The following is a 24,428-nucleotide window of genomic DNA, read 5'->3' as shown; positions in this document are numbered from 1 at the left end:
ACTTCGCCCTATGGTAACAATGATATGCAGCCCACAGTTCGGTGTCATTTTAAATGTTTTATGTCTAGGAAGAATTCATTCAGCCCATACTGCTGACGATATTTTAATATTGCAAGAGCTGAAATGCTGCTTATTTGACCTACAGTTTACTGCAGGCATGAAGTGTTTTCATTTTGGCTATCTAAAGGTTGAACAACGTTTTTGACTCAGGGGTGTGTGTATAGTCAGTTCAATGTTTTCATCCCTCCCATGGAGGACTACGTCGTCCATCCACATCAGTCTCCACATGGTACAGCATGTCAGCCAGAGTGTGTTCGATCACAGCTCCCCAGCCCATGTCACTCATCTGAAAGTAATCAAACAATGACTCAGAGGAAGTTTCAAGATCATTTGGAGAAAGTTGGGAATCTTAAAAGGTATGAAGCTCTCACCGGCTGGTACTTAACATCCTTTGGAGGGTATTTGAAGTGGGGTCCAAAATTGACAGAAACCTGAAGAGGTAAGGGTATACTTAAAAAAAAACAAACCCCTTTCCAACCTTAAAATCAAATAAATCATCAAATGTGCATGTGTACTCACTGTGCAGCTCTTGTATAGTGAGATGGCAGGGAAGTAGATGCCCTCAAACAGGTTTTCAAAGGCAACACCTTGGTTCACTCCATTTTTGTAGAAAATCATCTGAAAAACAAGAGCCGGGCCAATAAGAGGTAGGTAGTGGAAAATGACAGTAGGTTTTCTCCACTGGAATTAATTTTGAAAAAATGTTCTAACCCTGCTGGGACTCATTGGCTTGAGGCTTTTCTCTGCTTTGTCCACATAGTCCTTCTCCTCAAAGTACAGGTAACTCTTAAACTTAATTAGTGCCTGAAAAGAGAAACTGGTTTTAGATCCAACTAGTCCAAGAAAGACATGAAAACACCACACCAACCCCTGAGTCCCCGTGTTTTAACACGGCGGGCGTGATTGCGGATGCCGTGCAGGTGCGTCCGCACGGCACCGCAAACCACGCCCCACCACATACCCCCATCGCCCGATTGAGGCCGGGGAGCAATCTGGCCGAACCTACTCCCCCCCCCCCGCGAACTGGGGCGAGACTCGGCCCAAAACATCGGCGCCCCAGCCCAAGCGACGGGGAAGCGTCCATTCTGGTGGCCGCCCGCGCATCCAGCGGCAACGGCGAAGTTGGCCCGGAGGTCGGCCGCGTAGCAAGCGGACACGGCCCCACAGGCATGGCCGTGAGCTCCTGTACCCAGGCAGCTGGGCAGACGTCAGGCGCGCAGAATCGACTGGTGGCAGCGAGGCTGGACTAGCCAGCCCGCCGACCCCCGGCTTAGCGGGGCTGTCCCGCTCCTCTGCCTCCAACTCTGGCTGCGCAGGCTGCCCTGGAGCAGGGACCTCCGTCTCCTCGCACAGCTGCTCCGCCACCGCCTCCGCCACTCCCGTTTGGAGCGGCTCCCCGCACTGCGCCTCCGCCTCCAGCAGGCACAGCCCCTCGTCCACCTCTGGGTGGAGCGACTCCTCTTCCTCCGGCAGGTGTAGACCCTCGCCCGCCTCGTCCTCCGCCTCCGATTGGAGCGGCTCCTCCACCGCTCCCGGCAGGCTCGGACCCCCGCATGACTCGTCCACCACCTCCGGCTGCCGAGGTGCCCCACACGGCTCCTCCACCGCTTCACTGTCCTCGGGACACACTTGTAGGGGTGGCGCCCTGGCCCAGAGCAGCGCCACCAGCTCCCCAATCCTTTCCAGGTGGCGCTCGGACCGGTCCTGCAGCTCTTCCTGCTGGCGACGCACCTCCGCCGCCTGCTCCCGCTGGGCGGCCGCCATTTCGGCCACCCTCCGGGCCAGCTCCTCCATTCCCTGGCTCCGATACGGACCCGCCGTGCCGCCTCCTGGGTTTCGGCACCAATGTGGCGTGAATAAGGCACGGCGGGACCCCGGAGCAACGTTCAGAGCCAACTTTATTTAATTCACGTCACACCACACCCACACCAACCCCTGAGTCCCCGTGTTTTAACACGGCGGGCGTGATTGCGGATGCCGTGCAGGTGCGTCCGCACGGCACCGCAAACCACGCCCCACCACAAATATATATTTATATTATTTTATTTATTTATTTATTTATTTTTATTTACTCCAGCCTAGTAATAATACTGTTAATTTGTGTTATTTCTACAACACAAATTCTGGCTCAGAGGAACACATCTATCATTCCAACAGTTGCTGTTCCTTTAAAAAATACTGGCAGTGGTATCCAGTGGTATAAATCTGATTGGCATTTATCTCTCTTGTATAAGTAACATGGGAGGTGGACAAATGAAACACAGCCAAGCTCTTGGGACCATTTTGATACAACTGCATGTGACAGAAATGCAATACTGAACACAAGAAGAAATCAGAAGTGCAGCTGATGTAGCTGCGGTTACCTTGTCCTTGTATGTATCAGGCAGAGCCTTCGCTGTCTCTGTGTCTTCAGGCAGCTCTATGAAGAAGCCCAGTGTGTCTCCCTGACTGTAGCCTGAGGAATAATGTTTTCCTATTGACTGGTGAAACCGCGTCCCTTTCTTACTGCGCCAAGAGTAGCTGAACTTGTCATAACCCAGAGGCGCCTGCAGGTTACCTAAGTTATAAATAAGATCCAACATGTTAGATATTGTGGTATTAACATTTTGTCAAAGCAGCTGAGTATCTAACTCTATATTAGGGCTGCCAGATTATGCCAAAGAATGATATCCACTATCCACTCTGGTAAAGAGTGACAACACAATTTATTATTTAAATTGAAGGGAATACATATTAACTGAAAAATGAGTAAGGACAAACAAACCTTAAAGCTGAAAGGAAAAAGAGGACCTGTTCTGATGTATATATCAATACATAATAATGGCAGATACTCATTAAAGAAAAATTTTGAGGTTTGTGAATTTCTTAGCCTCCCATCTAGTTAGGAGCCACAGAGGTGGCTGAAGGCTGTCCCCGAAGTCACTACATAAGACGCAGTATACACTAGGGCTGGGTCATATCATACAGTTCATGGTAATACTGGTATAATGTTGGGCAACGATAAGAAAATGAAATATCGTGATAGAATATGGGTAAAACTTGCATGTGCAGTGCCTTTGTTTTCATAGGCACATGGCAGAAAAAGCATGGCGGACGAAAGCGGATCGTTGAATGAAACGGATGAACCAGAATTGGTTTGTAAAAATGTTGCAACTTCAGTGTGGAACTGGTTTAGCTTTCGTCCGTCAGATACACAACAAAGTACTATTTTTGGTAGAGCATGCTAGCGGGCCGTCGTTATTACCGTGTTTTTTGGAAAATACGGCACACTTAAAATTAATCCTTTGATTTTTCTGAAAATCGACAGTGCCCCTTATAATCCCGTGTGCTTTATGTATGAATTCTGGGTGTGTTTACTGACCTGGAAACGATTTTATGTACACATTTTTATATAACTTTAATGCACATAAAAACAAAAACAGGTGCTAATGATCAACTGACCACTTTTTTTCTATGCTTAAGTGCTTTCTATCCAACAGTCACACGCCGATGGAAACAATGGAGAGCAATTTGGGGTTAGTATCTTAATATCCCTGCCAGTCTTGTGACCTACTCTGCCTCCTGAGCCAAAGCCAACATTAAATGTACATGTTGTGCATTTTGAACATGTTAATGTATATACAACTAATCTTTATTGTCCAAAAACTGAAAATAGCTCTGTAGTAAAAGCGCTATACAAATACAGGCCATTTACCATTAGATCGGCAATAACAGCAGGTAGCCCCAATATAATTACTATCTCAGGAGCACAGCTTTGAGAGCCCAAAGGCAAACTGAATTCTGATGTGCCAAACACATTTGCTTTGTCAAGGGTAGCTCTACAAATCTCTCCTGCTACTCAATTTCTTTTCCTTAAACATAAATAAATAAAAATAAATAAATAAATACTATTCACATTAATATATTTATTACATAACAATCATGATAAGAGTGAGAAGCCAGAGATCCAGGAGATCTGAGCCCTGCATGGGTCCTCAAGAGTACAGAAGACCCAGACATCACCATGCACAGAGGACAAGACCCCAGGGCCTTAAACACCATAAAATCTTCCTGGCACCCTGCAAACCATCATTAGACGTCACCCTAGCCTCACTTTAAACAGCCTGAGCCTGATTTGGCAGTTCAGCTATAAGTCTAATGAACGGAGTGTCCCACTTGCTCTTCAGCCGAGCACACACCTGACCGACCCAAACCTGAATCTGTGGTCCTTTTGAGCAAGATTACTACTGTGACAAAATGTCATCACTAAGGGAAATCTAAAGGTCTAATATAAGCCATTATTTTTTCTTTCCATCATTTCATTTTTTTCTGTATTAAAATTTGATTTTCAATTTGTTAGTTTTTGTAACAAACAATTGTTTCTATAGTTTTAGTTTTTAAATCAGAATGAAGGCTCTGGTTATCACAATACACTTAAATGATATTGACCCACAGTGATGACATTCCTGCCTCAATGCACAAAATATACATTTCTTTTAGTTAATTTTTCAGATACACTATATAATTTTCTTTAAATTTGTTTTTATTCTTTTACAAGTTAAGAAAAATATCTTTCCACACCCAAGTTTGTATTTTTAGTTTAGCTTTACTGAACTATGATAACCTTGTAAACTCTTATTAATCTAATCTACAGTCAATTGATGAGACTTTATAATTATATATTATTTTAATGCCATTGTATATGTCTTTCTACTCTGTAGTAGAGCAGGGCGATATGGCCAAAAATATTTATCACGATATATATTTGAAAATTTGCGATAACGATATAACTGACGATATAATTGATGCGAGACAAAATACAACTCCACAACATTACTAGCGCAAAAAGACAACCTTCCATTTATTTTCACTTAAACAAGAAACTGGTTTTTATGTACATTAAAGCTTTATAAAAATTTAACAGTGCAAATGCAAATTCCTTGCTGAAAGTTTAACCAAAAGGCATTTCCAGTAGAAATGTGCTGACATATCCTGAGCATAACCATGTATAATATCCACTGAAGTTAAAAAGAGGTGCTTCCCAACATTAAACTGCAGCGTGCAGTACGTATTTTTCGGACCATAAGGTGCACGGGATTATAAGGCACATTAAGCGAAACAAAGCAGTCAGATAAATCAAACTTTATTAAACTCATTCTTCTTGCTTCCTCCACTTCTGTGCCATTGATTCATTAATGTTGAATTCTCTGGCAGCTGCTCTATTCCCATGTTGTTGCAGTATATTAATGACTAACCTCGTATTGTGGATGGATTATCTCAGTTGTTCTCCTGACTGAAGTTTGGTCCGTTTACAGCATCCTGCCATGCGATTGCATTTGTCTCTAACCATGAGGAACCTTCACGTTAACTTTTATAAGTGGAAAAGTGTTAAGTGTTCGTCCTCCAGCTTCACTGTTTATGTTATGCTAACATAGCTGTGTCGCTAGCGAGCACGTAGCATATAATTATATACCAGCTAGCCCAACTTCAGTAACCCTACAAACGTCACTGCTGTTTAGTTTCCTGTCTTCATTTATGTTGGAAGTGATAGCAGAGCTGTACGTTTGATTTTTTTCAGAAATCTCTCAGTCAGAACATGCAATATCATGCTTAGGTAACTAGCGAAACTAGCGCGCTAACTTCCGCTAACTTCCTGCTAACTTCTAACTCCGTTAAATGTAATACATTTTGTTTTCATGGATGCCTGGAAGTTAAACTTCATAGTTACACCTGGTAAAGCAGCAATGCTGATCGTTTTATTAAAGATGAAAGAATTTAGACAGTTAACTCTTGGTGATGCTGCAGTGTTCGTTTGACCTGAAGCATACGGAGTTTAGGACCCAGATTACTCCCAGCATCTTAGTCCGACAAATACGACAATAACGACAGCCCGCTTGCATGTTCTGCAAAAAAATGTGCTTTGTCGTGTATCTGACGGACAAACACCAAACCAGTTCCACATCACTGAAGTTGCACCATTTTTACAAGCCAATTCTGGTTCATCTGTTTCACTCAACAATCGGCCATGTGCGTATGAAAACAAAGGCACTGCGCATGCGCGTTTTACTCCCATTCTATCGCGATATTTCATTTTCCTATCGTTGCCTAACATTATACCGGTATTACCGTGAACGGTATAATATGGCCCAGCCCTACTCTGTACACAAACTATATTGTAGATGTAAATGTAATCATATTTGTATGAGTACAAAGCACTACTGACCAAGTGGTTGAGACCAGCCAAGTCTGGCTGCGGTCTCTGGAGGCATGTCATCAACAGACACCTCAAAGTACCAGGCGCCTTTCCGAACGCCATGGGAAGCTCGGACCATTGAATAACCCTTCTCCCCAGTCACTGTCAGGCGGTCATCAGAGATCTTCAACTGAGGCGCTGCAACATAAACATACTTATTCATACACAGCATAAAGTAAAGTGCCATGAAAAGTCTTGAGTCACCTATAACCTCACTCCATTTTGTGTTCAAGGAACCGGACTTTTTTGTAATTTGTTTTTTAAAAGTGGTTTTGAGCAACAGTTGTACTTTCTGAACATCAAGATATTAACTACTTTTGGATTCAGTTTCAGTCTTTGTACTAGAAAATTTTCAGAGGAAAATTTGTTAAGCAACTCACCTATGAATGATTCAAACATTCATTAGTTTCTAAGTTGAGGGATGATTCAGTGTTGTGCCCAAGCATAACAGAAAACTTAGCAAAGGACCAATTTTCAGTTATATCTTTAGGCACTTTTTGCCCCTAAAGATATTGTGATCCTTATTCCTTTAGCACAAACATCACATTGTCTTTCCAATATGATGTTTGTGGTTTCAACAGCATGTTTGGTTGGAAGGGGTCCAATTTCACTGTAGGTAACAATTTTGCATCAGATGCCTGATAAACTACTCCCGAGGACTGCGAAAATGAATAACAAAAAAAGCTGCCAAAGAGAGTTCAGGCTGTTTTGAAGGAAAAAGATATATATCGACTTTCAAACTTCTTGACATTCTACACTCTGCCTCATATAATGAATTTACATTTTCGTTGTCCGTGTTTCAATAAACTGCCTCAAACAAAATACAATGAACTCAAGGGTGGCTCAAGCCTTGTGCGCAGTATTGTTCATACGAAGAAAACAGAACGTCCTTGAAACCCATACCTCTGTCATGTAAGGCCAGCAGCACTCTCTCATACAGACAGGCTCTGTACAGATCACCAGGTATGGGTTTGCCTGCCCAACAGTCCAACTCGAGCTTCTCTGGGTCTGGAGCATGCGGGTCTGGTTCTGCTAGGACATAACGGTAGCCATCTTTATTAAATGGGTGCTCCAGTGGGTAACCATGAGGAGGCAGCCGCTGAGCAGAGAACAGAGGGTCGCTGCAAAGAGATAGAATGACCAGTTGTAATTTAATGGTAGCATGCACGTGTTAAAGTTGCATGAGGAACAAAATAGATTTGCATTAGAAAAATGCATAGGGATAACTATGACATCTATATAACTATATATTTGTTATATATCCATAACTAAAATGCCCACAAGCTATGTTTTTTTTTTTTTTTAATAAATTCCCCAAAATCCAACAAGGACAGGGGGGTCCAGGCCCATCCAGCCCCTCCACCTCTGGCAGATCCTCCTGCCTGCAGAGTGGTCTCCTCAAAAGTAGTGGGCATCTTCAAAAAGATGATAAGACCTCCTGCCAGCTAATCTGAGAAGTTTATCATATTGAGAATCAACCAAATGAATGAAATGAAAAGGATTTATTGGTTTCCTCCAATTCTTGAATACTTGTTTTCTCTTTTCTTCTTTCTCTTTCGTCTTTAAGCAATGATTTATTAAATCTCCAGTTTTTACTTGGCAGAATGACCTTCTTAATTACTAGTATTAAAGACACAGGAGCATGATCGCTGACAGCTATTGGGTGTATCTAAGTGTCTGAAACAGTGTCTCAACAGTGAGCTGCTGACTAGGTAATAATCCAGACAAGAGTAAGAGTGATGAACATGTGAGAAGAAAGTATATTCCCTGCAGTCAGGGTGATGATATCGCCATCCATCACAAAGTCCGTAATCACTCATGTACTGTTTTCAGCCCAAGTGTTGCTTTTTATTATTATTATTTTTAAATGACTGTCACTTACACTTTGGAAAGCAGTTTCTTCCGGCTGTCTACGTGGACCTGCAAAACTACCATTCAATTTTCTGGGACAGATTTTTTTGCTTATATTTTGCCTTAGAGGTACAGGCTTCTCTTACAACAACATCACTCAAAAGTATGTACTTATATTGTGAAATGGAGGCAGGGCAACATGCAAATTGTATGGAGAGTGCACAAGGCTGTTGGTTCTGAATGATTCTGATTTACTATGATATGCATGTGGTGAGAACAAAATAGATGTATGATTAACTGCACCAAGTATGTGCAGTTAATCATTTCAACAGTAATTTTGTGTGGAATCCACTTTTTTGCACACGGTAAGAACATTTCCTCGGAAATTTTAATAAATGAGGCCCAGTGTCCGAATAGACTTACCTAAACCTTAAAACTTAAATAGACTCCGAAATCAAACTCCCTTGGTTGCCTTTAACTGCAAACATAAACTAAGCTGGTTGATCAATGCTCACCTATTGCCTGTGTATCAGGGGGAAAAAGAAGAAAAAAAGCCTATGTTGACTTTGTCCCAAAGTATTTCCCCTGGACATTATGCCTGTCACTTTGAGGAATTCTTCAACCAGAATGGAAATGCTAAGTGCCAGTTTGCCAAATTACCTCACCAACTAAATGGATTTTAGCCATCACCAAATCATATAATGTAAGCAAAGATGCATATTTTATATTTGTTTTAAACAGTAATGGCCATCATGCAGGCATATAGCCAGAAAGCTATAACTTAGCTATGCAATATGTATTTGACATTAGTTGATTCATCACATTTAAATAAACTTTGCTGATGTTATAGTGATAACTGAGTATATAATAAACACAAGCCTCCCAGTTGTTATACATGATACATAACAGACAGAACATACAACAGTGCAATATCATAATACAGGACCGTTAGTACCTCCTAGTTCTCTTAGCTGCTCCTGCAGCCGTCCCCTCTTGTTGCTGCTGTTGTTTACGTTTGGCACCTCTTCCTTTTCCTGGGCCAGGGGCCAAAGCACCTTCAAGAACATAAGATAGATTATTCAAATGAACCCACACAGGCACACAAACAGCCAGACAGTAGCAAAGGCAATATACACTTAGATGCCAATTTCTCACACAGTCCTGCAAGAAATTTTCCTTATGTCAGCTTTTCTCCCCTCTCATCAATCTCAACCAATATTCATGAAAGGAGAATTTATTGCAGGGCCGGCGTCTTAAATTAGCTTTCCATTAGCTTAGCTCTACCTAGGTGTGGTGGACATATAAAGACTTGCAGTACTGCAGGCACTAGTCTTCAGGTCTGATTACACCAACTGGTATTTACTGAACCTGACCTTAACTACTAGGTTGGTCTTTTCTTTCACTAGTTTGGTGCAGAAATCTGCAGAAATGACAGTGCCCTCCTGCAGTCCTGAGGGAACAGTCGACTCTGGGCTGACATGTTGACTGACAGTGATGACAAGGAGTTGTGGAAGTTTAACCACAAATGGACCTTGCCACTGTGGCACCACTGAATGAGGTACTGGAGATTATGAGGATCACTATGAGAACACCTCACAGCTCCTCATATCCAACTAGGAGGATGACGCATAAAATTTTCATTCCCCCTTGAGGTAAAGAGGACAGCGCACCAAACTCCCCCACTGCTAGGACAGATATGCAGAACGTCTGCAAATGTGCTACATTACAGGTTGAATATTACTTGGCTTGCTGTGGTAACAGAGAATACCAGCAAACCAGTTATTCCCAGCTGCTGGAAGAGGTATCAGTGTCACAGAAGGCATGTGTGGGAAAAGATCAAGGTGATTATAAAAATTTGGTGAACATAGGGCAGCATTTGCCCTGTTCTGCAGGGTCTGAACAGTTTACTCACAACATACAAATTTGGGATGGTCACTCATGTATCTCTGAGATGTCTAACGCACCAGGGAAACTGGTTTACATCTGTAAGACACATAATTTTACCCTGACAGCAGGTATCTGAGGCGCCTGTTACAAGTACACAGTGCTACACAGTGACCTACCTGAGCATTTCTATAAACACAGAAAAAGTTGTCAACAACATAACTTTTCTGGGTTATCCGTGAACTCAATTAAATTATATTCCATTTATATATGACCAAATCATAACAACAACTGCCTCACTTTATATTGTAAGGTAAAGACCCTACAACAATAAAGAGAAAATCCCAAGAATCGAATGAACCCCTTTGAGCAAGCACTTGGTGTCAGTGAGAAGGAGAAACTTCTTTTTAAGAGGAAAAACCCTTCGGAGGAACCAGGCTCAGGGAGGGGCAGCCATCTTTGGCAACAGGTTTGGGGTAATGGGAAGTAGACAGTTTAAAAGACACTCAATTTCCTTTACTAAAGTGAAGGCATTCAGAGCGTGCCTCATTCTTTACCACCTGCACAAATGGGTACCTTCAGATTATGCATTTGTTACTGGGGCTTATAGCATCAGGTACCCTAGTAGTCTGATTCAGCTGGGTATAGAGGAGGGAGTTTTAAGTGCTGGGTGTCATATCTCAGACCTAGCCCAGTGCACAGCAGAAAAGAGTAATTGTAACAGTAGAATGCACAATAGCATTATGCCATTGGTGACATCCAGCTTTTCTGACGCAAGGAGTCCCAGTGGGCACCGTGAAGTCTCAGAGAGCAGTCACTGTGGAATCAAGCTTGTCCAGCTGGGGCAGTTTACAGGAAGGGTAATCAGTAAATGTTCAAATGTTAGGGGGAACTGCATTCACACTGGTTGCACAAGCTGAAAAGTGCAAGAGCCGATGGCCTTCCACAGGGTTTAACACCATTTAAAATGCTTTGGGATCCACCAGATCTCTTTAAAATTGTAAACAGAGAATGAGGATTGGTGTCACATTCCCTTTCCATGTCTGGTTTGAGTAGTTTTTTGTCATTCTTTTAAGACCTGATTGACAAGCACATTTAAAGTTTACTGGGCTGCTATTACTATTTGTCATGTAGGGTTTGGGGATAAAACAGCTGGCCAACCATCCTGCATGTCCTTTTCTGGGGGCCCCTTTAAAATGAAAACATTTTAAAGGGGCCCCCAGATGGCCTCTGGAGACTTAGCAGTGATTTGGGCCTCTGCAAGGGGAGAGCATTCATTTCCTAACGTGATTGGTTCATATGTGCCTTTTATCTCTCCATGTCTCCTTTGGTTTTGTCTAAAGAATAATATGTGCCCTGTTTGCATTTCGAATGCTTTTTTTGTGCAGGAAAAAGAGTTTTCGGCAAAGTTCTTCAGCTTTTCATTTACTGGGTTGGCTTATCAGTGTTTATACAAGTCAGGGGCTGCAGGTGCCAGTGGGTCTGCAAGCTCACTTTACTTGTTGTCTAGCAGCATCCTGAGCCCTGTTTAAAGGGCATCTGTGCCACAACATGCTGGTCCTCCCTCCTCACGTTTGTCCAGACTGTGCAATAGAGCAAGCTATTTAAGGGTGAGTGGTTCAGCCCAACAGTTGTTGTGATCATCAGCAGATCAGGACTGGTATCATGCTTCTGAAGAATACCCAGCAATGTGCATCTCCAAGTGAAACATCTAACATGTGCTGCTTTGAGAACCGGGGCTACACAAGAAGTTACAGTAAGTTATGACTGACTTAGCTCAAGTGCTGTTGGTGTAACTGAACCCAAAGGCCAGAGTACAGATAAAGCAGCAGTGAATTTGTGGACAGACAGCCATTGAAAACAAGTTGCAATAAATATGTGTAAATGACTTTAAAGACAAATGTTTGCTGCTCAATATTACTATTTGATATACAACTATTGTTTCTTTCTTTCTTTCTTTCTTTTTTTTTTATAATAATATTGCCAAAACCACCACTAAGCATACACACACAAATGGAGAAAGCAGCTTATTCAGCATCTGGAGTACACAGGAAGGACAGCAGACACAAAAAGGCAGGAATTAGTCCATGAGTTATGTGGCATTTTCCAAATACTATGAGCCTCTAATGCCTCTTTGATGTGCCCTTGCCACATCTGTCTGGCAAAATGTAAATTAAATGGAACAAGACCTACTCATTTGATTCAACTCATTCCTCCAAACACAAATAGAAAGTCAGAATTAAGTGCTCTAAGGTAAACAAGAACTAACCAAACATGCCCACTTATCAATAAGTTTAGTGATCCAAGTGATGGCTTCTCAGTAGCTGCACATAACTCAGTTCTTATTTTTCTAATTTTTAAGTCAAATTTTTGTCTCCAATTCTAACGTGCTACTCAGTTGTTCAATATACATCTGGACATCTTTTACTTTACCTGACTTTACTTTTAACTAAATTATAGGTCTTTTCCACTAGTACCTAATCACATATCTGCAGTTTTGGTCATTTTCATTACAACTGAATACCACCAAATGTACATGGGGTCATTATAGCAACATAGTCGAAGGTCCCGTGACTCATTTGCATGCAACACAAACCCCACAACAAAGGAGGACGCTGAGTCAACGGTATACCTGCTGCTCAGTGTATGGCTTTTTGTCAGATTCTGGGACCACAGTGTTCTTATTTTTTTGCCCCCTCATTGCTGGGTTTCAAAATTGGTGTTGATTTTCACGAAGGAGAGACACTTTCATCATTGGCACGAAGTATGTTGACGTCAGATTTTTGCCTCAGATTGCTTGGAACCCCAGCAGAGGTGGTACTAAAGAAAATACCTGGTACCATTTATATTGGAAACCCTACAAACCGAGTTGAGCCATGTCAAGCCAACCCAAGTAGGTATTAATGGAAAAAGGCTATTTGTGAACTACAGGTTTAACCACTGAATGTAGGTGTGAGCTGAAGTAATAAATGCATATTATAAACATCCCATTGCAAGTACAGCTTAATGCCAACAACAACTAATTTTTAAAATTCATTGTGATGTTAAAATATTTGATCATCACAAACTACAAACATTAAAGATTCTAATCTAGACATTATTTTCACAATTTCCATTTTATTTATTGAACACAATTGTTCGGTAAATAAAATGCGAGAAAATAATAAATTTTTCACACTACTGTAGGATATTTTTGTATAGATTGTTTCTAGAAATGTCTAAAACCTGTCATTTTGAGTTTTTTTTTTCCCTTTGCCGTCGAGCTTATCTTTTTAAAGTAATTTTATGGCTCCAGACCTGTGACACAAAACTTGAGATGGAGGCAATTGAAGAGGATGAGGCTAATAAGCATTGGGTAAAAGCCAATAGCAAATCAAAAATGAAAATCTATTCTTGCAGCCATTGCACTTTGGAAGGGCAGAGTGCCATTACAGTCGGGAGATTTTGAAGGATTTCAGAGCTCATTAGCAGCAAGCCAGAGACAAGAAAGATTCACAAATGAGGGTAAAAGCTTTTTAGAAGGTGGGTGGGAGACCAAACAGATACAGAGAGCAAACAGGGAGGTTACAACTGGATATGGATGAAGTTGCCCTCAAGATGCTTTTTGGGGATCAGTTTGGGTTGGTTTGTGCTACACAGGAAAGTCTGATAGGAACATTTGGGCCAACTTCTATCCAGAGAAGTTATGACACACACACACACAAACCCCACACTAATTACTCCAGATGCCAACACACCACATATTCACCTGAGAAAGAAGATCCACCTGGAACATAATGCACAGAATCACTATGGGAATCACATATCACACCATTTGATTGAGTTTGGGGAGTTTACAGCTCATTATTCATGTAAGGCTGATTTCACACCCAACCCATTTGGTTCAGTTTAGTCACACTCTTACGCCTTGATTATACTCTGTTGTGGACATGGAAAGGTAGAGACACAATGGCCAAGTAGTCATTCCTGTTACACTCAGATTGATGTTCACTTCTCTGTGGACAAGTCAGGTAGCAAAAGGGGGGAGAAGACAAACAAAAATCAATAGGCAGGCACATCAAGGTCTGCCCTGCCCTCACACTCACCATCTGATGGCAAAATTTATATCACTTGGACCCTAGCAAACCCTGGAGGACATGGAAATTGTAATCAAGGGTTTACTATGATAGATGCCAGCAGTTTGTGAAAGCTGTCAAACTCTGGTGCAAATGAAACCTAACCAACTCTGCCTGAAAAGGAGGGCCTTGGCATGTATCCAAGGAAATTTTATCCAGTTCTATGGTGAAAAAAAGCCCAATCAAAATAAAAACCATTTATGTTAGAGTGACTGCAGCAGAGAAAGTTTTAATCAACACAAGCTTGCTCTAACGCACTGTACATCACTCTCCTTCACTGAGACCTCAGTGCTTGTATGACCAAGGAGAGAGCACGGGAAAGCAAGAAGTCATTTCAAAAGCTAGGCTTTTTTGTCACTGATGTGACCAAGAGGGATGACAGTCAATCAAGATAAGGTGGTTAACTTGCTCAAAAAAAAAAAAAAATCTCTAGCCCCAAACCTGAAAACATTACACCTAACCAATAAATGAATCCACAAACAGTGGAATAACTGAGCAAAAGCTTCAATTTTTTAGCAAAAGAAAAGTTGCTATTATATGCTTCTGCACATTTTGCCCAGTTAGTATAACAGTGACCTCTTAACAATTTAATGAATATATCTTCTCTTTCAGCTGCTCCCTTGAGAGGTTGCCATAGCAAATCACCTGCCTCCATCTCACCCCATTCCTAACATCCTCCTCTGACACTTCAATGTTCAGCATGACCTCCTTCACAACATTAATGGACCACCTGTGATCATATCTTTTCCTTCTGATTCGTGAGTACTCCTGATTATGTTCTTTTCTCTTGAGTGTGACTTATATATGGATATAAATATACATCCAACCCTGTTGGACATACGCACTAAAAACACTGAACCTCTTCAGCCATAATGATCCACTTGGAAAAGGAAATCTGTTGGGCATTTCTCATGGCCTTCAGACAATAATTCTGATTGCTACAGAGTTATAAACATTATATGCTGGCTGAGCCAGAGCCAGATTATGGGGCGATCGTGGCTCAAGAGTTGGGAGTTCGCCTTGTAATCGGAAGGTTGCCGGTTCGAGCCCCGGCTTGGACAGTCTCGGTCGTTGTGTCCTTGGGCAAGACACTTCACCCGTTGCCTACTGGTGGTGGTCAGAGGGCCCGGTGGCGCCAGTGTCCGGCAGCCTCGCCTCTGTCAGTGCGCCCCAGGGTGGCTGTGGCTACATTGTAGCTTGCCATCACCAGTGTGTGAATGTGTGTGTGAATGGGTGGATGACAGGTTGTGTAAAGCGCTTTGGGGTCCTTAGGGACTAGTAAAAGCGCTATACAAATACAGGCCATTTACAGGCCATTATAATGCCTGCAATAAGTTTCTTGTTAATGATGATAAACATGTCAATGTCGATAAAGTGCACCATCATCTGCTGTGACATCTCCGAAATGTTATCTTTACATGTGCAACTGTGAGAGTTGTTGCTGCATGCAGGATGACAGCTGTTAAATCTATCCAAAATGTCTGTTTATTTTATAATAATGTCAAGTGAACCAAAAACGAATCAAACTGTGGGTGTGAAACCACCTGCAAATATTTTAGCCTCTTTTTCTTTAACACACAATGTTATATAACAGGACTAATCTGTGCTTATCGTTATTACAGTTTGGAATATTGTTTTGCACCCTTACCATTGAGCCCACCAGCCATGGGAGTACCAGTAGTCTGTTTCTGTGTGTCATATGAGGGTCCAATGTTTCCCAGGTCCTACACAAGAAATACATATTTTACATACTGTATTTTTAAAAAAATGCAACAAATGCCCCTCCAGTGTGCAACAAATAACAGAATAAAATACCTGGTCCAAAAGGCCAAATTTAGGGTACTCCTCTTCAGGGTCTTTACTGCCTGGATCAGGGTGTTCCTTCACCAGGAAAACATCGCGCTCTTTGCACTGGAAAATAAAAGTTCTACTCAATACTAATACTACAACATTTCAATAATCATTACATATTTATTTATATGAGGATACCTGGTCATGATATAGCAGTGCAGCAGGGTGGATAGTTACAAGAATGGTTAAACAACATTTCTATAAATACCTCAGAGTACACATAGATAATAAACTGGACTGGGTTAAAAACATCACTTCACTCTACACTATTTTCTGAGGCGGCTGAGGTCTTTCAACATCTGGTGGACAATGCTCAGGACTTTTTCGAGTCTGTTGTGACCAGTGCCATCCTCTATGACGTTGCATTCTGGGGCAGCAGGTTGAGGGTCGCAGATGCCAACAGACTCAATAAGGTCATCCACAAGGCCATTAATGTTGTGGGGATGGAGCTGGACTTCCTTAGGTTGGTGCCAGAGAGGCTGGCCAGTCACAGGAGCATGTTCAGTAAGACAGTGAGATTATCAAAATGCACCACTGAATGACACAGAAAATCATTCCTTCCATGTGGCTCTCTCTCTGTACAACTCCTCCATCTAATGTACAGTGCACACTGCAACAGTTACACCCTTTTGCACATGCTCTACAGTAAAATAACAAATGACAAAGTTTAACAGGTTAAAGGTAAATGTCAATCATATATATTTCACCTCTGTAATATTCTTAATATTTAAATTGAGCTATTTGTATATTTAAGTGATATTTCTTACATTTTTAAACTTTGTAATATATTGTACTATTTAATTAATTTAGTCTGTTACTGTTATTGTCTTGAAGCAACTGTAACCCACATCACTCCCTTACGGATTATTAAAGTATTCTGATTCTTTTCCTAACTGTGCTGTCTTCACATGGACATGTTTGTCTTTTGTTTTGTTTTTTAATAAAAAAAGAGAATTTAAAGCATAACTGCCTATATTTTCTGTGTAATGGACTGTAGCAGTCACTGTACCATCGTCTTCACTATATTGTTTGGCCAGGTGAGCTTCCCGGGTCTTTGTCGAGTTGTCATGCACTCCCAGTACTTGTCAATAAATGGGATGATATCCTGTAACAAAAGAAAATAAAAAGGAAAATTGAAAATTAATTAATCCTACAATTTAGGAGGGCTTCAACAAGTTAAAAAAAGGTAAACAATAATTCTTTCACATAAATGTCCATAAGCTTGAATTCTTCCCCCTGCTCCCTTTTAACAGGTTGTCACCACAGCGGATCATCTGCCTCCCACTTAATTTAGTCACTTAATTTATTTGTAAAGGATTTTACATTCAGCTCCCCTTCTGATGTAACTGGCCACATGTTTCCCAGCTTAAAACTGGTACAAAAGGTACACTACCGTCTGACCTCCCATGGCTCCTCTGAGATGACCATCCACCAGTGTGTGTTTATACATGTTTGTACTTAGAGCTGGGCGATATGAGATTTTTTCATATCACGATATGTTTTTTTCATTTCAGGCGATAACGATATCTATCACGATATAAGCCAAATAACTATATTTGTAAGATTTAAATGTGCCGTTGCTCACAAGTAAAATGTGAAATAATCAGCAGCTTGTTTTTATTTAAATATTTATTTCCCATAATAAGTTCAACAGGGTAGATGTACTTAAGGAACATGAGACTTTTTCAGATAAATAAAGGCAAATATTGCAAACTACACAAAAGGCAGCCGCTAAAGCGTTTAAGTTTCAAAATAGAACAAACGAAACAGACTAAATTGTCAATTCCACTTAGAAACAAAATATTAATTCTAAAAATAAATCTTAGTTTGTTTTACAGAAGAACAGACAAAATTGACTAACTTTTGTCAATATCAAATAAACTGAGAACTAAAAGGAAATTCTCAATCTCTCCTTGTTGTATAGCTGAGCTTTTCAAACAGTTTTAACAGTTACTTTAGTCTGACAAAAGCCGAATGACGAATTAGCGCTTCCAGTCAGACACTGAGGCTACGTCCACACGTACACGGGTATTTTTGAAAACGGAGATTTTCCGTTTTCGTTTTAAAAAATAATCCCGTCCACACATAAAGGGAGAAATGAAGGAAAACGCTGCTATGAACATGCCAAAGCAGCAGGTGGCGCTAGATTCCTAACCGTGCAGAAATGTTGGCCAATCAGAAGTCTAGAAGCCTCGGTGGGAAAAAGTAAACAAAGCTGCGGCATAGAAGCAGAACCGAGTCGTATGTGTGGACGGACAGTAACTGTGTGTATATGTAAGCATTTAAACACTGCAGAGAGTAGAATTAACAGTAACAGTATTGTAGAAATCCATTTCACCGAAACAATAACGTGGCGCACAGTGTGACGCATGCACCAGTTTATTGTATTTCCAGACTTGCTTTCGGCACAATTTACAGTGCACCCTACTCTGTTTTTTGTCAGACTTGAAATAGCCGAAATACCTTCACACTACGGAACTTCTATGGCTCTTCCGTTCGACAATCTCTCCGGCATTGGAACCATCGTCTGTTTTCTCTTCGGTCACGCTCGGTTGATTTTTCTAGTCGGCACACTCATTTCCTCCATTACCCGCTGGCTGCTTCCCAAACAAACACACGTGCGGCTTGGCACTTGTGCTGTATGCAACAAGTCACGCGACGTGACGCTGCGGCTGTGATTGGTTCGGCTCTGCGCTACTTAATTTGGATTGGCTGACTTTTTTTTTTTTTTTTAAGAGGACAAGAGCGGCGAGGTCTATCGCGATAGCTTAATTTCTCTATCGAGTAAAAGTTATATCGCGATACATATCGTTATCGTTCTATCGCCCAGCTCTATTTGTACTCATTTCCCATTATGATTTAGGAAATTAACTGGACTGGAATTTGTATAACACAAACCTCATTCACCCATTCACACCCACTTTAATACAGTTCTATAGTCTATCCTTTAACCCTTAGGAATATTGAAGGAGCTGGAGATGGCTCTTTTAGGTGGTAGATGACCTGCTTTACTGCCTGACCCTCAGTTTTCATATACTCAGTGCGCGTCAGGAAACGAACTCAACAACAGTAATTTAAGTAAAGATTAGCATTACTCAGAATTTAAAACTGTTCCATGAACATCTACTATGTCTGGGATAGGAAGGCAACAGTTTGATACACCTACTTATAAGACTAATGGCTATCCTATAAGTGTAATATCATTGGAAAAGCCAAAAACAGTTACACGCACCTTGTCTTTAGAGAACATGGTCTTTGGATGCTCGTCTTGTGTTCTGGATCTCCATGTCAGGTTAGCAAGAGCTGTGAGACACATCTCTTTCAGGTCTGAGAAACCAAAAGCGCTTTGTCAGTCATTCAAAACACAGAGTAAGTTATGATCTTAAAGCTTCAGAAAGGTTATTAGCTGGTTAAAGCACATGGCACACATACTTGCTTGTTTCCTGAGAAAATATGTGTTACCACTGTGATGGCACACGTTGCAGTGAAACACATAATTGGTCATAAAGGGCAGACAGGTCCTGTAGAGGAGGAGAAAGACTGGAGCATGAAAGCTGTCAGGACCGTTACACAGCTGCTGATATTGTACTGACCAGCTACCGAATAATAGCTTTACTCTGTGCCGATGCCAAATGTGTCAGCGGTGAACCACTTCATGCACAAAGCACATTGCAGCTCCACCTCTCCCAGCTGCCTGCCACTTTCCTCATCTCCTGATCCAGTGAGAGCGTCAGCAGCCTCTGAGCCTTCACCAGCTGCCTCCTGAAATAATCAAACTCAGATAATTAAAAGCAAGAATTTACAAAACAAAGCCTTAGCAGTTATATAACTCAGTACCATTACCTCTTTGCCATTAGATGACTCAGTCTCCATGGTCGGTAGCACTCCAAATGCAGTTTCCCTGAACATCAATGGACAAATCAGATGATCCAACAATTATTATACATGCAAAAGCAGCCATAAGAGAACTGCAATAACAACATTTCTATTAACTTTATAATATAAATGTCTATTTTTTTTTTTAAAGGAAAACCAAAGTTTACCCATCCATGAAGGGATCTTATTTCAGCTAGTACATGCTCACTTGTTTACCCTTTGTTAGTTTTTATTTTAATCAAAAGCATACTGCTAAAGAAAATTGCTATTTTCCACATAAAGGTCTTCAGTTATAATTTCCAGATTTTACGCGTTTGTCAGCAGACCACGCAGTGTAGGGTCTGTTGGTGTAAAGCTGCTTTCTCTTTCAAACTGGCTTTATGTGTCCGTCTGCGTACGCTTTTCGGTAGGTCAGGAATTTAAGCAGAATTTATGGCCGCTGAGTATTGAGCTATGCTGTCAGATGGAGGCGGTGTGCAATGTCTTACAACCGGTCTATGAGACACTCTCGCATGTGTTGTTGTTGGTCCGTTAGCTAGCGACGGAGAAAAGCGAAGTTAAACCTGAATAGAAATCGAATGCATAAAACAATTTAAAAAAAAAAGTGTCACTGCAACCACACTCTGTGCTACTCGTACTATAATTTTTGATATTTGGGTTTTGGCACGGTTTAATGGTCCCCGGTAAGCTCTATTCCGGTGTTGTACACGCTTGTACTACAGTGGAAATTATGGACCTGCAGATGCAGATGTTGGGAAACGTGTACGCGGATGGACACATTTGCGGGACCATAAATCCAGCTTAAACTCTAACATTAGCGTTTAAGCTGTAAGTTTAAGAAAAGCTAACGCTAGTTAGCAAGTTTAGCCAGTTTGCTAACATTGTTTCTGATAAAAACAGAACGTTAATGCTAATTAATGCGGGTTATATGTACACATATAATCCGCAATATGACCTAAAAATTCTATACAATAAAACTGTTGCATCAGGCGCACATACCCTTCTCCGGACTCAGGTTCGGCTGCAGTAGCAATGCCCGCCTCTACCTCGGACGCCATGTTTCGAATCAATAACAACAAAAAACATCGCGAGAAGATGACAGCTTCCGGTTAGTGAATCAGCGCCACAGGAATTCAAATTTGTGAAGTTGTACTCAACTTGTATACACAAAATTACCAAAAAACAAACAAACAAAGGCAAACCATTCTCAATCAAAAGCACAAATTACATCCAGCTGTACATTTAAAGGGCAGCATAAACAATCATGTTAGGTTAAAGTTGGTTTTTTTTGTTTTTGTTTGTTTTGTTGTTCTCTATTCATTAGAAACAGTCGAATCGTGATTATATTCTCTCTATTTATTTTTATTTTTTTTTTACTTTCACTATAACAGTACAACCATTTGAATCAACTTCAAGTCTCAGCCTAATAAAATCATTAATTGGAAAATTTTCATTTAAAATTTTAAAATGTAAATTGTAAAATCCATGTTAGGAGGAGTTGAAATATTTTAGTTTTCTAATTGTGGGTATCTGATCTAATTCAACAAGTTTAAAAATAGTCTTTACGTCTTAAATGAAATTTACTACCAGTCAAAAGTTTGGACACACCTCATTGTTTTTCTTTACTTTCATGAGTATTTACATTGCAGATTCTCACTGAAGGCATCAACACTATGAATGAATGCATATGGAATTATATAGTAAAGAAAAACGTTTGAAATAACTCAAAGCATGTTTTATATTTTAGATTCTTCAAAATAGATTGCTTGATTACTGCCCACACCTGGCATTCTCTCAATGAGCTGCATGAGGTAGATACTTGAAGGAGTTCCCAGAGATGCTCAGCCCTTGTTGGCCCTTTTGCCTTTACTCTGTGGTCCATCTCATCCCAAACCATCTTAATTGGGTTTAGATCAGTTGATTGTGGAGGCCAGGCCATCTAGCACAGCATTACTCTCCTTCTTGGTCAAACTGGTTCAACTAAACGCAAACTGGATGGGATGGCATGTCAATGCAGGATGCTGTGGTAGCTATACTGGTTCAGTGTCCCTTCACAATGTCACCAGCAAAGCATCCACACATATGTTTCTTTGGATTTTGAGTGTTCCTTGTGCTCACAGACTTGTTTTTCTCAGCAAAATTAACCAAAAATTCGGAATTGGCTTATTCCCAATCGACTGGCAACAAAGATGACATTACCTAGGGTGACCATATTTAGACTTCCAAAAAAGAGGCCACTCGGCCCAGTCTTGAAGAACTTTAATAATACTGTTTGTTTAAAGAAAATTTTAACATACTTAAACGATGTTCTCTGTGCGGTTAACTCATTCACTGCCATTGACGTCTATAGCCGTCAATTGCAGTGAATGAGTCAATGGGTTTAACTCATTCACTGCCAATGGCTGGCAGTGAATGAGTTAATGAATGGTGAAATAAAAAATATCATATAAGCTTTTACAAGTCAACAAGTGCAAAAAAAGAGGATGGTTGGTCACCCTACATTACCCTGTGGAAGAACGAATGGAGGAAGCAAAAGTGACGAGATAGGGAATGAGGTCAACAGGTGAGGTGGAGCCCAGCTGATGGTTGGGGATGAGGCCCGCAATGGCATTGAAGGAGGAAACTATCTGGAGCCTGCCACTGGAACTGAAGGTGGAGACCCTCTGGTGGCCTGGCTGGGGACCAGTGACAGTGACTAGAACCCACCAGTGGTTTAACAGGAGAGTGGGGCTGACTGAGAAGACTCACAGGATATTCTGGGAAGGCAAAAAAAAAAAAAACATAACCCCAAACCCACACAACACAGGGTGGTCTGGAGATGCCAGAGGCTGGGGCTGCTTGTAGAGCATACAGCCAACCCTTCTGGAGGCAAGGACTGCAGCTGTTCTGGCTCAGGATTCACCGGTCTTGGTCTCGAGACCACTTTTACGTGGTCTTGGTCTTGTCTTGGTCTCGACGGACTTTGATCTCGGTCTTGTCTTGGAATTGCTGTCTCAGATCGACATAGTGGTCGGGAGATTTGGAGTAAACAGTATCCATGACACACAACGTAACGTTCGATAATGTGTCATGCACAAAAGCATCAGCTCTAAGAGCCGTGCTTAGAGAGTGCTTTGTAGTGAATCCGAAGAGTCGACTCCCACTGAGCGAGAGCCAGCTCCTCACTTAATTTCCTTTCGCTGCTCAACTCTCACACAGTGGCTCAGCTATGCTCCAATCACTCCATATTTTGGCCAATCACATGCAAGGATATTGGATAATATCATTATGTGAAAAACGGAGAGGATGAGAGATGCGACAGTCAAGTGGAGCGTGCGTCTGTCTCCTCGGTAAGTGAGTGAAACAGTAGACAGCGGTGAGGAGGGCTGTGAGAGTGCATCGCAAAAACACATAAATATGCCTGACACCCGTAAACGAAGCAGCATCTGGCTGTAGTTTAAAGACTTTTTTATCTCAGTCTCGTCTCGACTTTGTCTTGGTCTTGACTCGGTCTGTCTTGCTCTTGGTCTCGATACCCTCTGGTCTTGGTATTGTCTTGGGCTTGGTTTAGGCGGTCTTGACTACAAGTCTAATATACACAGGAGGGTGGTAGGGCAAGTAAAGACCGCTTGGGAGAACAAGACACAGCAGGAACAAATTAGGCATAATGAGACATTGGAAGAAAAACTGAACATAATATATGCAAGAAAAGGAACCATCAAAATAAAACAGGAAGCATAAACACTTAAACAGATACTGACACCTAGACAAAAAGTAAATAAACAAGGATGAAACACAGAGAGAGAACAGGAGTGGAACAAATGTAAGGTAATTTATGACTAAACTAGAAACAAAATAATACAATGGGGAATTAATAGGGAGCAGAGTAGAGCAAATGTATAAGAAATTTATAAGCACAACTGACAAACACAAGGAACCCAAAGCATAATTAATGCTGAGCTCAAAACCATTGCTGTTAGGGCTCTGTGTGCGGAGGGATGGAGAGGAGGATCCAAATGTAGGACTCGAACACTGAATTGAAACTCAAAAACCTCAGCTTTATTGCTGGTGAGAAAGCAAAACACGAACTGACACTGACTCACTGGAAACTGAAACACACAAGCAAGTCTGAGGGTACAACGCAACACTGAGCAAAGGCAAACACAGGGCTTATATACACAGGGGAGTAATCAGAGAATGGAAAACAGGAGGGAGACACAACTGGGAGAGATTAGGGCTAACAAGACAGGGGGAGTGAAGTTAGACATACTGACATAAGATGTAAACCTTCAAAATAAAACAGGAAACAATACACAAAGATGCAGACTAAGAAACACGGACTTTACATGGGCAGAACTAAACCTAAACCAGAATAAGCTGGAACATACTAAACATCATCGTCATCATCATCATCATCATCATCCTCATAGCCTGACAATAGATCAAGAAAATAAACAAAAATACAAAATCAAACCAAAACATGAAAACCCAAAATGCTGGGTCAGAACTGACCCAGAACCGTGACAATTGCATGCCAGGAGCTTGAACATAGCTCAGAACTAAAGGCATGAAAAAACACC

At 41.3% G+C, this 24,428-nt stretch overlaps 1 protein-coding gene across 2 annotated transcripts; it reads right to left on the bottom strand.

Moving 5' to 3' along the window:
- Positions 1 to 235: 235 nt before the first annotated feature.
- On the bottom strand, positions 236 to 20,957 carry ash2l (ash2 like, histone lysine methyltransferase complex subunit). Of its 2 annotated transcripts, XM_080876628.1 has the most exons (17): positions 20,869 to 20,957; positions 19,837 to 19,894; positions 19,610 to 19,755; positions 19,426 to 19,514; positions 19,226 to 19,320; positions 17,003 to 17,098; positions 15,958 to 16,053; positions 15,791 to 15,866; positions 13,776 to 13,793; positions 9,099 to 9,198; positions 7,196 to 7,413; positions 6,263 to 6,430; positions 2,424 to 2,617; positions 772 to 864; positions 580 to 678; positions 432 to 491; positions 236 to 346 (listed from the first exon to the last, which is right to left on the bottom strand). In XM_080876628.1, exons 1-17 carry the CDS (start codon positions 20,925 to 20,927, stop codon positions 239 to 241), a joined length of 1,773 nt encoding a protein of 590 aa, XP_080732754.1. In that variant the 5' UTR covers positions 20,928 to 20,957; the 3' UTR covers positions 236 to 238. The 2 variants fall into 2 exon arrangements, with proteins under 2 accessions (XP_080732754.1, XP_080732755.1); XM_080876629.1 differs by lacking the exon at positions 13,776 to 13,793.
- Positions 20,958 to 24,428: the final 3,471 nt, after the last annotated feature.

The sequence above is a fragment of the Rhamphochromis sp. 'chilingali' genome (assembly GCF_963969265.1).
Source record: "Rhamphochromis sp. 'chilingali' genome assembly, chromosome: 2".
In the NCBI taxonomy this organism is placed as follows: domain Eukaryota; kingdom Metazoa; phylum Chordata; class Actinopteri; order Cichliformes; family Cichlidae; genus Rhamphochromis; species Rhamphochromis sp. 'chilingali'.
This window is presented reverse-complemented; position numbering and strand designations above follow the sequence as displayed.